This window comes from Cyanistes caeruleus, chromosome 2 (genome assembly GCF_971803275.1).
Source record: "Cyanistes caeruleus chromosome 2, bCyaCae1.hap1.1, whole genome shotgun sequence".
Lineage (NCBI taxonomy): Eukaryota > Metazoa > Chordata > Aves > Passeriformes > Paridae > Cyanistes > Cyanistes caeruleus.
In genome coordinates, this window is record NC_141702.1 from 120,176,815 (window position 1) to 120,191,366 (window position 14,552).

The following is a 14,552-nucleotide window of genomic DNA, read 5'->3' on the forward strand; positions in this document are numbered from 1 at the left end:
GCCTGCTGCCGTGGGTGCTGCTCCGGGGTGCGGCGGGAGCGCTGCCCGGAGCCCCGGAGCGGAGGCTGCTCCCGGCGCGGAGCCCGAGGCGCTCAGGTAAGGCTGGGAGCGGGATCGGGACCCGGGGATTGGGGTGCCGGTCCTGTCCGTGTCTGCAGCGGGTGCCGGCCGGCGTGTGGGTCCCGGGGCCGGAGGAGCGTGCCGGGATTTGGGCTCGGCCAGGGGCCGGGAGGAGCCGCTCCGGGCCGGGCGCTGCCGCTGCCGCTCCCCGTGCGGCCGGCGCGGGGCTGCGGTCCCGCCGGGGCTCCGGGCACGGCACCGCTGCGGCCGCGGGCAGCGGGGGCCGTGGCGGTGCCGGGCCCGCCGGGAGGGCGGCGCTGCCCCGGAGCGGACGCTGGGTCGCGGCTGGAAGCGAGCGGGACACCGGACCCGTCGGTACCGATCCCCCGCCTTGGGGCGCCCTCTGGCGGACACGGAGCGCAGCGCAGCCCCGGGGGAGGCCGCACCCTGCGAACCGCAGCGCCCGCATCCCGCCCTCCCGTGCCGCCGAACGAGCGGGGCTGCAGCGCCGGGACCGAGAGCAGCCGCTCCGGGACGGCCCCTGGGCCGAGGCCGGTGCTGCTGCTCCTGCTCCGGTGCGGGACTGGGGCCCTGCCGGGGCTCGCTCCTGCTCCGCCCGCTCATCCGACACCTGCCCGCTGAGACATGACGCTCTCCTCCCTCTTCCCCACTTTCTCTGCCGCTCGCAGTCTCCAATGGTAAAACCTCTAGTGTTAAAAAGCCAGTGAAAACTATTCTTTATTTCTAGAGCACAGGAGCATTTGGAGTTGTAAAGACCCATGAGGATCATCAAGGCAAATGAGAAATGATTAGCCCAGCTGGATGTCGAACGCAGAATCTTGGCCTTCTCAGGACCCTGCTCCAAGCGCCTGAGCCAAGCTCAGGTTCATGATGAAGGCCCTGCCTGGGATGGGAATGGCTGCTGGCAGCAAGGGAATTCCTGTACAAATGCAGCTCATTCTCTCCTGCTAGTGCTGCTTTACACACCAGCCCCAGCAATGGCTGTAGGGTGGAACTGGCTGGCACCTAACATGACAGCTGGCAGTTCCTGGGAATGGTGGCACAGGCTGTTTGCAGAGGGACTCAGACAGCAACTCCTGGTTCTGAGCTCCCACACAGCTGCCAGGTGTGTCCTGGTCACCCCAAATCCCCTCCCTTCCAGCCTGAGGACATCATCCATCCGCAGCATTAAAGCCAAGGTAACCTTCCCTTACAGGAATTAAATCCCAAGCAATTGCCCTCGGAGATGTCTTAAAATAAAAGGTTTGAGTGGGATGAAGTTTGGAGTTTTTTTGGAAGTGAAGAAGTGATGGAAAGCTTTTGCAGGTGGGTCTCACTGGAGGTGTGCTGAAGTGTGGTATGGACATCCCTTTTCCTCAGGGAAAAGAACTTGCAGAGGCCTCTGCTGAGGCTCTGAAAGGAGCTGAGCTTCCACAGGGAGAGATGTTCCCTTTGGGCACAGGGGCTGCCTCAGCAAGGGCCAGGAGCACATCCAGCCACCACCTTCCCCTGCTTTAAAACATCAACTGGAGCCCGAACTCCAGGGGGGGTGAAATCAGCTGAATTCCAGGGGACTCTGTCAAGTGATCCCCAGGGGCATCGGTGGGGCTGGGGGATGAGGGTTTTAAGTAGCCAATTCTATAGAACAGAAACCTGTCTCCTTGTCCTGATGCTGCTGAGCTTTCTTGGAAGCTCTGCTGGTTCTTGACACTTGAGGCACTGTAAGGTTATTCCAGCAGGAATTGAGCAGGGAATTTGGGACTATGGGTATAATTCATCTGAGCTAGCAAAGCCCACAGTGAACCCCAAATCTTGGCACCACACTGAGAACAATCTTTGTGCTGCCCTGTCAGCTCAAGTCCCTGGGCTGGGAAATTTCAGCAGGCAAATGTATGGAATGATCTCAATCCCAGCAGCCAGCATCCTCCAAAGGGACAATCCAAGTGCCAGGATTGTCTGAGTGCTCATGTCCCTTGGCTGCTGCTGACAGGACAAATTCTGTGCACAGAATTGAGAGCAGGACGGGTGGGAGATGAGGCTGCTAGGATCTCACCTGCATCAAATGAAAACAGCCTTTCCCTGGCAGAAGCCAGGAGCCAAAGCAGATCCCTCCTGGCCAGGCTGGATTTGCTCTGGGGGAAAACACCCTGTGCCTGCCAGGAGTTCTGACTCGGCTTTTCCTACCAGCTCCTGAGCAGTGTCAGGGTCACTGTGAGGGAGCTCAAATCCAAATAACCCCCACAGCCCACAGAGTGATCCCAACAGAGAAATGCATTGTCGTCATAAAAAAGCTTAAAGGTCTGTTAAAAATGCTGTGACAATACTGTAATGGGATTCTCAGGAACCTTCTTCATGTTCTTGAGTCCATTTAGATGTCATTTTAGTCCCTCCATGGGGAGCTTGTAGAATTTATCCTGGGATTTAGGGGTTGAGCGGGGTTGGCTTTGGTTTGACTTTCACCTCTGGTCCCACCTTGTGCAAACACAAATTGCACTGAAGTGGGTGAACTCATCACCTCGGCTTTTCCCTCCAAAATATCCCCTACTTATTTCCCTGTAGATGAACTCAGATTTTTCCCCAACTATCCACTCCTCACCTCCATTTGCCCTCAAAGTCTACATTGTTCCCCACAGGTGCCCTGGTGACACCAGGGCGGTCCCTTTGCCTTTCTCCTGCCCCTCTCCAGCCTTGTCCTGCATGGGGAGGCACAAAAGGGGAAAGGTTTCAGAAAACATTTCTGCAATTAATTTTTATTTCCAATTCCCCAGGGAGAAGAACACGAACACACAGACCTTCAGGCCTAACACTCCCCTTCAGCAAGAGCTCAGCCCACATCCACAGAGGAAATCCAGCATTTAAAAGAAGAAAAAGGTGATTTCTTTGGTTTCAAAGTTATTTCAAGTTCTCAAACCCAAACCAACCTTTGCTCTCGATTTTGGTTGGGTGGATTGTGAGCAGTGGGCACAGGTCATGTCCTGTGATGGCAGTGAAGCTTTCTGGGGCAGAGCAGTTGATTCCCAAAGTTTGCTTCCTGCCCCTTGCCTGATCTGCACAGGAGAAAACCTCTTCCATGAAGGGATTTTGCTCCATCCCCTTTGCCCAGTCTGTTCCACATGGTTGTTGCCAGGCTGTGACAACACAGGCAGACACAGTTCTCTGCTCCAAACACAGCTCTGAGCTCCTTTAGAAACTGCCCATGCAGTGAGGATTTCTCCAGAAAAAAAAAAAACAAAGAATTGCTCATGGCAGGGTGAAGATTAAGTTATCACAAAGGGAAGTAAAGGATAAATATTCCTCTTTGAGTCCTTGGAACCTCCTGGGCTGAGTTGGGAAGGGGGCAGTCATTCCCTGCAGTGCAAATACACAACAACCTCTGACACAATGCACAGACTGTCTGGTGGGGTCTGACAGCACCACTCTGACAAACCTCGTTGTCATTCTTCCTTTCAGTGACTTTTGCACTCAAACTCTGAAGCTGACAAGCCCAGAAGCTCCGTCTGGCCACCCAGGAACCAAAGGATACTTCCAGGGATGAGGCACATTCCCGGCAAACACCCCCAACACAGCAGAGAGGCACCACTGGAGCTTGTGTGTGGGGCTGGCAAGGGCTGCCAGAAGGACTCAGCCCCCAGGCAGGGTGGCAGTGACAGCAGCAAATTCCCGTGAATTCTCTGAAGGCACAACAGAGAGACAAAGGCCAGCAATGGCCATGGGAGGTACAAGCTGAATTTTGCTCCCTGTGCTGCCACATCCCAGCAGGAAATCACAAGGGGGGAATAGAAATTCTCAGGGTACACAAAATGCAGCATCTGTCACCCCGATCCTGCTTAAACTCCCACCCCCAGGTAACCACTGAGCTGGCCTGGATCAGTGTCAAACCCAGCCCCAGTTCTCACCTCCAATCTGCTCCCAGGGCTGTGGCTGCCACATTCCTGATAAGGTGGCAAAGGCCACTTTGGACAGGGCTCTCTCTGTCTCAGGTGTGGGGCACTGCAAGGACAGCCTGAACCAGAGCAGATCCCTCTGGATAGAAACACTCTAGGGACAGCTGAGGACTTGCCCCACACCACAGGCAGGAACCAGGGACTCTCCAGTGCAGCCTGTTGGATTTGGCTGCTCAAACACCAAAGGTTTTTGGCAATGTTGGGAGGAGCTAAGTGGATTTTCCTGTCCTGAAAGAGAAGAAAATGGAAATAAAGTCCACTGTAGAAGTCCAAGGCTCCTAGCTTTCTCACTTCTTTTCTGATTGTTCTCTATTAGGTTTTATCAATAAAAAATGACACCAAATAAGAGAGATATTTTTCAATATTTTTTTTCTTATTTGCCTAATTTTAACAGGACAATTTTCATTCCAGACCACACATACCTGTGAGTTATTCACTCCTTTGCCACTGGACTTTGGAAAGAGGAAGAGAAGGATCTGTTCCAGACATATGTCACCCAACAGGGAGCACCCCCTGTACCAACTCCTGCCTATGCCAAGCACACTACCTCACTTTCCCCTGGAAAAGCCTGGATTCTGGTTCCAATCCATTATTTCCTATGTCTAGAGACAGAAAATTGTCCTGGTCAAGGTGTAAGACCTTAACCTGCACATTGTTCTGGGGGGCTGTGACTGGGATTCCAGCAGGGAAGTAGTGGCTTTACAAATAAGAACTGTTCAAGGGAGCAGCACTGAAACGTTGGGAGCTGCTGGAGCACCGCATGGTGTCAGCAAAATAGAGAAAATACAAAATGTGTGTCCAAAAACAAGGATAAAATGATTCCTCCTGCTTTTAGTGGGGCCAGAGCTAATTCAGCCCTGGAATGACAAAGAACTTCTCCCTCAGAGACCCCTGGAAAAGGCAGAGTGCAGCAGGGAGGGAAGGAAGCACCTCTGGGAAGCAAAGGGCTATGGAAGAAAGAGAGTGGGAATTCACCATAATAATCATGTTTTTGGGAAAGAGCAACAATGGTAGCAACAATAATTCCAAGGGAGCAGGAGGGATGCTGAGCTTTAAATGAATTTTGAGTGAGGCAGTATCTCCTGGGAGTTCTAAAGCACAGCTCTAGGTCTGGGATTACAGGAGCCGTGCAAGTTCCTACTGTCCAAAGCCCTGGATTTGCCTCCTGCCAGAACCTTGGGCATGTTTGGGTGCATGTGCTGCTGCCTCAAGGGATTGGGAAAATGGGCATTAAACCCCTTCCCACAGGACTGGCTCCGAGCTCTGGCCAGAGAAAGCATTTGGCACCCCTGGCATTTCAATGAAATCATTTTGAAGATACACAGCATAAACCCAGGGCACATGAATAAACCTTTCTCCATAAGGACAGCCCCAGGGAATACACAGTTATTCCTATGCCTGGTCAAACGAACCAGCAGACAGTTTTTGGGGAGAGATTCCAGAGTCTTGTCTCCCTCCCTGGCTGTAGAACACTTGCAGAGGCTTTGGAGCTCATACAAGCTTGTCAGGATAGTCCATTCTTAAACTAAGGAACTGGAAGTGTCCCAAAGGCACCTCCACTCATACTTCAATTGTAAGTCCTCTGCCACTGATGGCTTTGCATGTTCTTTTGTTAGGATCACCCCACCTCTGCTTCTTTAGGCTTCTCCAGGTGGGAGATAAAATACATGTGGACAAAAGTTTAGAATACAGCTTCCCAGTCAAGTCATCTGCTAGAAAATGACTGCAGTTCTCTGGTACCTGGGGCTGTTTCAAACACAGCCTGGCCCCTCACGGCTGCAGACTGAGCTACACAACTTGTGAGCTGGCAAGTAACAGCAGCTGAGGTCTCATCCCAACTGTACACAGATTTTTCTAGGGGCTGCATTTGGATATATGCAGGCAGGTTTGGGCCATTTCAGAAAGCTTCAATCCCTGTTTTTCAGAGATTCAGTCAGGGATAATGGCCTTTTCACCATTCTCTCTTAAGGCACATCAGCTGCCAAGGAAGAAAATGGAGGATGTCCCTGACCATGGCAGGGGGTTGAACAGGATAATCTGGAAGGTTCTTTCCAACACCGATCATTCCAGGAGTTGAAAGCAGATTTGAGCCACTTCTCAGCTTGCAGTTCCTTCCCAAGCCTCATCTTCCAGGCTGTGCTTCCCACCCTTTGCTGGGAAGGGAAGCAGTGGCTCTCTCCCTAAACACACCCACTGCCAATTGCCCTGCCCAAAAGCCACATGAGCAGTCACTGCACTGTCTTGTCTGTTTTCCATCCTGCAGCACTTCAGTGACTCCAGAGCTGGACAATCAGGATCAATGCCAGGTTCCAGGTTCTGGCACAAAGCAGCTGCTGCACTGGAAGGGGTCATTTTGATGGCTCCTTTTCCCTTAAGCTGGGAAGTCCGTGCTGCCAAGAGCCTGTGGTGATCATGGATTTAAGCTGCCTTAAGGATGCATCCCCAACACTCACTACCAAGTGCTGCTGGAGCATCTCTCCAGGGGAAAAAGCCTGCCCAGTTTCCCAGGGTGGATGGGAAGCTGCTACTGACAGGGTGGATCTCAGGACAACTTCAGTCACTTGCTGAAAGCACCTAAAACAGATGAGGAGACTTATTTCAATTCTAAGGCAGCCCAAATCCAATAGCTTACCAGGACTCCTAATAAAATGCTGCAAAAGTGTCCTGCTCCCCCTGCCTGGGAAAGCCTGCCTCCAGCTCCCAGAAAAGAGAAACTACATCCTGCTGGGTGCTCCTGGCTCTGGGCTGATGCTGCCCTTTGGGCAGGAGGATAACTCAGGCAGTGATGATTTCAATCATTCCTCAATGATTTAATGTTTTCCTGCATTTCCCTGGGCCTGGCAGGAGCACAGGGAGGTGCTGGGGGTTTCTCATGGGAGCAGCACAGTGCAACCAGGACAGATGTGTCCCCACTGCTGCCTGTCCCCACCTGTGTGGCTCCCACCTGCCCCAGGTGCTGCTGAGCCCACAACCCTTGTCCCCACAGCAGGAAACACCCAGGATTATTGCACTGAAACCTCTACTCCTGACCCCCAATGACCTGTGAGTGATGACCCTCTGATGAGCCCTGACCTTTGGCCCCTCAACCTTTTTTCCCCAATCCCCTAACCTCTGACCCCTTACATCTTACCTTCAACCTCTGACCTTTTACCCACAACCTTTGACTCTCTGACCTCCTCACCTTCACACCCTGACTTTTGACCCTTTAACCCCCCTGACCCTTGACCCCAGGCCCTGACTGCTCTACCCTGTACCCCTCAATACCACTGTAACCCCTAACTCCTGCTGTGCACCCCCAGCCCCCAAACCCTGGCTGGAGGGAGGATGAGGGATGGGGTGGTGGGCAGAGCCAGGGTGAGTGGTGGGACAGTGGTGGAATGAGTAAAGTTAGAAATAAAGTAAGAAACAGAAATAGAGGAGCAGAGAAATAAAGTGAGAAAGAGACAGAGAAATAAAGTAAGAAATTTAACACTCATTCTCCATTTACAAACAAAGCCACCTTCACTCAGCTCCAGTACACCCTGGCCACCACAGGCCATCGGTGCACATTTGCAGCACTCCTTGGGAATGTAGTTCCCAGGAGCCTCAAACAAAATCACCTTGCCTGACAAAACCCTGGCTCTGGTGATGCCCAGTCTGCATCCCAACCTGGGCCATGAACATAGAGAAGAACAAACCCAGCTGCAGGGAGGTGAGAAGAGGCGTGTAGGTGAATGGTTTTTTATTCTCAATTTAAGAATTGAAAAACATGAAAGGCAAAAAACATGCACCCAAATGTGTCAACACACACACTTTCACAGATGGACACACACTCTCACAGACACCCCTTCTTCAGCTTACACACTGACTGCAGCCCTTCAGCTGCTGCTCCTTGACCTGGAACAAAAGGTTCTGGGATAATCAGTAGCATCGGTGCCGGCAGGGATCGGAATCTGCCTCGGGGACCTGCAAGACAATGTGAGGTGAGATATGAGTAGCTGACAGAGTTCTCCCCACACCAGGCCCATAAATTTTCTACCCAAAACTCCCCAGACAAGAGAGGTTTATAGTTTTATAACTGTTCAACCCAGCCATAACTCTACATGCCAGGGCAGGGCAGCTCTAAGCATAAATGCACCAAATATAAGCAAAGATGACGTGAGAACTTGCGATAACTCTCCAGAAGATAAATAATTGAGCCCGATACACTTTGAGGCAACAGAACCTACAGAACTACCACAGTGAGGAATGGCACATGAAAAAAAGATACTTCCAAAACTGAGAAGGAAGAGGGATGAGAACATTTTGTGTACTTCTGGCCTCAAGAAGTAAGAATGTAAAGATGCCAGAATAAGGCTGATCTGGAAAAGTACACAAGTAGAGACCCACGCTGACAAAACACAGAGGCACAACAAAGCCCTGTGACACAGAAGACAACGGACACAAACAACAGAACATAGACACAAGATCCATTACATCAACACAAGCTGAAACTTCCCAGCACTTTCACCTCATGAACCCAAGATTCCTAGTGCAAGATGAGCCAGAGGCCGATGATGCCGAAGGAAAGAAGGCTCTAGGCCAAGATCTCCTTACAAGAAGTCAGTGCCGAAGCTGTTAAGAGGATGCTTGAGAAGCACAGTAGGCCTAGAGGAGGTCCAATGACTGCCAGGTGATACAAAGGAATCCCTAGAGAAGGACTCTGCCACCAAAGGGACATTGCAGAATGTGGCCAAGGCTCAGGATGTGTGCATGCTACCCTAGGAAGTGCTTGAGCGCTGATGAGCGGGTAAAATGGTGACCGTGGCCATCGTGCCAGACCCAAAGGTGGGCTCCTCGGGCAAAAAGATCCAGGATGACATCAAGACTCAAAGGCTGATGACACGAAGATCATGACAACACAGAGATGGGTTGGAACAGCTCTATAAAGGTTTGGGTGATGCTGAGGAAAACCCTCCCACTTTAGTCCCAAAGGGTATGTCCCACAACAGCCCTCCCATCAAAACTAACTTCAAATTGCCTCCCAAAAATTTTCCTCCTCCCAACCAGCAGTCTGAACACTTAGCTCTCTGAAGACAAGTGGCCAAAATCCATCCTTGACAGAAAAGAGCGCATCAGCACTGTGGATGTTGATACGTTCCCCATGGCAGCTGTAAAAGAAACAGAATGAGAAAATTCAGAGTGTGACAACACTTGCCCAAAGAGATCCTGTCCACATCCCCCCTCTCCCTTGTAATTGCCAAAGCTTATCACTTACCTGCTGTTTCCAAACTTCAGCTCCATAGCTGCTCACAGATACCTAAGACAACAAAACCAAAAACATGACTATTACCCTTGAGAAGACCAATCCCTGGGGCTCCTCTCCACACCACTGCCTCAGGCTCACCTCAACTTTTCATCTAATCTGGATGATCTGGATGGATGGCCCAGAGAATTCCTGCAAAACAAAAAGGTACATGCTTACCACACTGCCACAGACCACTCACTAATTATTCACCCCACCTAAACACCAGCTTACCTGTTTGCTCTGTTCCTTGGCATTCTGAGGGCAGTGGCAGGGCCTGCAGAGAAACAAAGAAGAAAACACGTTGAGAGACTGTGAAACCACAGCCTCCCTGCTCTGACTGAAGTGCATCATGCCTATACATCAAGCTTGCACCCACCAGGCCTCCCCTGGGTGTTTGCAAGTGGACCACCTGAAATGCACAAACAACAGTGGGTGCTTAGAGCTGCACCAGAACCTGGGACCCAAGCCATAAAAACTTGTTCTGTCCACTGGTCACCACTCACCTCATTCCATCATCCTTGACCGCTGGTATCCAGTATTACTTCCTGAAAATAAAGACAAGGAACAATGCTGTAACATAGGCATTATTTACACTGCCCCTGCAAAGATAAACAGTGACTGACCTTCCCATGGGAACCCCCTCACCTGGTGTGGGGCACTCTGCCACAGGTTTAATCCATCTGCTCTGAAAGAAAGTTACTACAAAAGTCAAGGTGCTGCATGATAACAGCTCCAGACATCTTGTGTCAATCTAGGACACCACCTAGAGTCCAGCTGCATCCTACATTACAAATTTCAAATTACAGGGGCCCAGGACTTGTCCTTTTACACCTACACCCAGACTAGGCAGCAGGGCAGAGCAGCTCCGGGCCAAACACACACAGACACCTGTGACACAGGAGATGACAAACAACAGGATGCAACAAGGAAAGAAAACTCACAGTGAGGAGAACAATCACAAGGACTGAGAGATTGTGGAATGAGATGACCGAGGTGAGACCGAGAGTGAGCCAACAAGAGCCCTGGCAGAAGATGACGCTAACAGCATGACTCATTCCAGGAGCTGCCCAGCAAAACCAAAGGATCATACTGCTGGTATCCACTATCTATCTTCACACTCTCATAAGTTCTAATCTCCTACAATGGATCCTTGTGGTGCACAGCTGTTGATACAGCTCAGAAGAAGACATTAAAAGATATCCAACTGGATGCTTCTAAAGAGAGATGCAATTCTGATGTGCATCCGAGCTCACAAGTCAAAGGTTCAATGGTATTGGCACCAGGCCAAAGGATGCAGAGATTGAAGACATTAATGATGATGCTGGAATTTCAGATAATCCCTTCAAAGGGGTAAGGAAGAAGATGTGACACGCAGTGCCCAGAAGACACACAATGTATGACAGACAAATGACATGACACACACCAGGACTGCTCTGCCCTGCACACCCCAGCAGTGATGATCAAAAGCAAGATTTTTCTGTGGTCTAAGGAGCCCTTTCTTGGATATCCCCATCTCTACAGCTATTTCAAAAATCCCTCCTGACAAGTCTGAACCCAGCACCTCTCCTTCATCCCCTCTGAGGAGGGCAGCCCTCAACTTACCAGTCCAGCAAGGCAAATTAACATCAGGTGCAAAAGAAGGCTGCCTCACCAGCTGGGAAGTTCCTGCCATCACCAGGCTGTTGTCTCTCAGTCAGCTACAGTAAAGAAAACCAAACATCAGCACATAAGCTTAGCAGCACAGCAGCCAAAACCCAACAATTCTGCTACTCACTGTCTCCTAGGAATGCCTGGGTCCTCAGCCCCACTCTCCAGCTGTGCTCAGAGGCTGATGCCACCATCACAAGGTATATCTGGGTTAAGAAGAGACAAGGTTACATGGCTGAAACTTGAGTGGAACCTCACTCTTCCCACATATCCTCAGCTGTTGCCAAAGGCTACCTGGATGGCACCTTCAAGTGGAAAAGGTAAAGGCTTCATCACAGAATCCCACGATACTTCTGGAAGGCTTGTAGCTCAAGGGCAGCAAAGAGGTTCCATCAGCTGGTTAGCAGGGGGGTTCAGCCCTGTAATACAAGTGGACTGCCTAAAACACACAAATGCATACCTGGAGTTGCACCAGAACTTAGCACCCAAGCAGTAACAACTCATTCTGTTCACTGGTCACTACTCACCTTGCTTACTTGACCTTGACTGCTGATATTGCACTTTACTTCCTAAAGATAAAGAGCAACCCTGTAACATAGCCACTGTTTACACCAACCCTGAAAAGTCAAACAATGACTGACCTTCCCGGGGGAGAGGGGGCAGAAAGAGACAGAAAGGTGTGTACCAACACAGGGTCCAAAGGCATTGCTTTGCCGTAGTAGTTTCCATCTGAAACCACTTGACCATGGCAGCTTCTCACAAGGATCTCTGTCATGTTGGACTAGCAGTTTGAATACTGCAGACCACCTGTAAAACACACAAAAAAGGATGCTTGTAGTTTCATCACTAATACAACAACTCCAGTAGCATCTAGTTCTGTACTGGAATCAATACTCATCTCACTTGCCAGTACTCATCTGGCTCACCAGCCCAAAGAACTATTTGTCAAAGTCACCCAGACACACAGGGAAAGCTTAACCTTTCCCAAGCTCTCATTTCTCAGGGCAGACCACCTAGGACCCAACAACAGTGTGCATTGAGACAAACAGCTACAAAACTGTGAGATGCTGCTGTACTGCTCCACCAAACCCTGATGGTTGCTCCATTCAAGGTGTGGCTCAAGTGGCTAAGCACAGCAAAAGATCACCTGCAAAGTTTTCTTCCTACTCCACCTACCACCCAGTCTATTCCACAGGGCAGAGCAGTTCCAGGCTAAACACAAACACTCAAACAGCGTGACACAAGGATGATAAAAAAGCTCTCAGTGAGAAGAACAATGGCAATGATCGAGATGAGATCAAAAGAGGTGACCAATAGTATGGCAATGGTGGATGGAAGAGAGTTTAAGGAGCAGAAGACTGTAATAGTTCTAAGAACTGTTGGCCATGATGATCAAGACAGCTGTGAGACAATCCCACATTCAGAATGCTTCACATATCCTTACAACCTTACAAGCCCTGGGACATTACAGCTCATGGCTGGAAAGAATGGATGACAATACAGCCAAGAAAAAGGCCTCAAAAGATGTCTGGCTCAATATTTCCAAGATGCAATTCCAAGACACAACCAAGCTTGCCAGTAAAAGAGCAAATGATATCAGCATTAGGCCAAGAAACAAGTATTTGAGAACCAAGAGGTGACAGCCAACACTTGCAACAAGCCCCTTGAGGGTAAAAGGCCGGAGTGATCTGATCCAAGGGATGCCAAAGACACAGAAGACACACCAAACAACTCAACACACGCTGGAACTGCTCTGCACTGCACACCCTACAGCCGCAATCAAAAGTAGAGCTGCTCCTTATAGCTGTTCAAAGAGGTCCCTCCAAAGGTGTTCCTTCCCCCTGCACTAATTTTTAACTCTTCCAAGACTGCACTGCCTTGCTATCATCCTATCTCCCAGTCATGGCCCCCAACTTAGCTTTTGGATGAGCAGCGATGTAAATCCACACTGCATGGAAAATGAGTCCACCTTGGCTCAGAACACCCCGTGATCACTGCTTAGCTTCTTAGTCAGCTACAACAAAGAAAACCAAATTAATTCCATTAATTTAGTAGCCAAATCCCCACAAGTCAGGTACTCACCGTCCCCTAAGTGTGCCCAGGTCCTCCAGTGTGTATCTTTGTCCTGAGGCAAAGGCTGCAGCTGTCATTACAAGGTACACCTGGGTAAGTGAGAGACAAAGTTAAGTAGCATTTCTGTGAGCACTACAGGTGCCTTAATACACTTAAATGCATCTGCTGTGCTTGAGGAAAAGCCTTAAGACACCTCCAGCTGGATATAGTTTCCTACTGTGCTACCTTCAGAACCCCTTCTAGCAATTCCTAACCCAGTACCCTACACATGCTCCTTCTCACAGCTACAATCCTCAGCTTACCTATGGGAAGCCTCCATCTCAGATGTCACCTCTAACACAGGGCAGGTTCCTTTTATAGCACAATGAGTCTGCTGAAAGCTTGGAAGTTTCATGCTTGACACAGTCTGGAATTTCAAGGAGTTGCAATACCCTGAAGAAAATCAAAAACAAAAAAAAGGAAGTTACAAAAGCACCTTACCACCCCAAAATCACAAACTTAAATACTCCCTGCACTCAATGCTACTTTCTTCATGGTGTTTTTAAAAGCCTGTGTTACTTGAGACAGCAATAGCAGCTACTAAAAAAATTCTGAGATAACCTAAAAGAACACCTACATTGAAATAAGAGGAGAGCTCTTAACCCACCTAACCCAGAGTAGCAATAAATCCCTTGTGCCCAGGGCTGGGGTTAATATACCCCTGGCCAGGCCTGCCTCTCGTTCCCACAATGCCCAAGAAAAAGGCGGAGGCAATTCCCACAAGGTATAAAAGCACTGAGAGGAGCTGCAGCTGTTTGGCTCCTCTGACTTAAATTCAAGGTGAGCAGAGGGCTCTGCAGAAGCCTTCTTTTCCACTACAGCTGCATCCACCAAAAGGATGTGCAGCAGGTAGGGAAAAAACCTGCTCATTTTGGCAGCATAGGCTGGTGAATTGGCTAATTCCCTATTAACTTGCATAATTGTTCATTAGTAGTTGCTAGGTAGTACCCTGTAGGTGACTAAGTAAAACAGAAGAGAAGAATAACAATATAAATGGTGTAGCTCACATTGGGGCTTCTAATTAAGGCTGTATATACATGAATATATATATACCTGTATATATATATGTGTCATAGATAAAAATAAGAAAGGTAATTGACTCTTTAGCAGCATTAAGGTTATGTATGTGCTGCACTGACTACCTGTGAGACTGGTGCCAGGGCAGGCACAGAAGATATTTCACTCAATTTAAACCCCTTTTTGCCCCATAGCCACCCTTTTTTTCTAGAAGTGCTGGGGAAGGTCTGGTAAGATGAAAGGGGAAAGCGGGATGCTTCCCCTGAGACTCCACATGCTGCCCCACCTGCTCAGGTGCTGCCCCTTGGCACTAGGGCTTTTCCCTTGGCATTTCCTGGGAGTAATGCTCTGTGCCCAGGTGCATCCATCTGTTCCCCAGCCCCTGCTGGATGCTCCAGCCCTGGTTCCTGGAGGGACACTTGGGATGCCCCCATTGACCCCTCTGACCTAGCAGCTTCCTGCACAGGTGCACCCAGGTAACCCTCTAAGAGCAGCCCCTGGCAGGA

At 49.9% G+C, this 14,552-nt stretch overlaps 1 protein-coding gene and 2 long non-coding RNA genes across 20 annotated transcripts in view; 2 read left to right on the forward strand and 1 right to left on the reverse strand.

The window, feature by feature from the left end:
* LOC111926382 (uncharacterized) lies at nt 1-4,347 on the forward strand. 2 transcript variants are annotated; one of them, XR_015283902.1, is made up of 5 exons: nt 1-96; nt 809-1,186; nt 1,277-1,386; nt 2,829-2,931; nt 3,511-4,347. It is a non-coding gene; the product is annotated as an uncharacterized LOC111926382 (long non-coding RNA). The 2 variants fall into 2 exon arrangements; XR_015283901.1 differs by lacking the exon at nt 1,277-1,386 and having other exon boundaries at nt 809-1,259.
* On the reverse strand, nt 3,254-13,702 carry LOC111942986 (uncharacterized). Of its 14 annotated transcripts, none has more exons than XR_015283894.1 (18): nt 13,637-13,654; nt 13,293-13,422; nt 13,000-13,079; nt 12,832-12,931; nt 11,603-11,724; nt 11,445-11,486; nt 11,212-11,336; nt 11,045-11,123; nt 10,873-10,967; nt 9,916-9,955; nt 9,774-9,815; nt 9,502-9,544; nt 9,370-9,420; nt 9,241-9,282; nt 9,050-9,133; nt 7,845-7,949; nt 4,427-6,578; nt 3,254-4,232 (listed from the first exon to the last, which is right to left on the reverse strand). It is a non-coding gene; the product is annotated as an uncharacterized LOC111942986 (long non-coding RNA). The 14 variants fall into 14 exon arrangements; XR_015283900.1 differs by lacking the exon at nt 3,254-4,232 and adding an exon at nt 9,647-9,679 and having other exon boundaries at nt 4,357-6,578; nt 9,045-9,133; nt 9,774-9,840; nt 12,887-12,931; nt 13,637-13,655; XR_015283896.1 differs by lacking the exons at nt 3,254-4,232; nt 12,832-12,931 and adding an exon at nt 9,647-9,679 and having other exon boundaries at nt 4,357-6,578; nt 13,637-13,702.
* BUB1 (BUB1 mitotic checkpoint serine/threonine kinase) overlaps nt 13,669-14,552 on the forward strand; it is a 14,202-nt gene continuing 13,318 nt past the window's right edge. The window contains exon 1 of one of the 4 annotated variants that reach the window (XM_086879309.1): nt 13,669-13,809. Coding sequence is in view for 2 of the 4 variants with exons in the window: in XM_086879307.1 (XP_086735433.1) it covers nt 13,868-13,878 (11 nt within the window). In the remaining 2 variants the exon portion in view is untranslated. Of the gene's footprint in view, nt 13,879-14,240; nt 14,277-14,552 lie in introns of those variants that run through there. The other 3 variants (XM_086879307.1, XM_086879310.1, XM_086879305.1) reach the window with 3 other exon arrangements.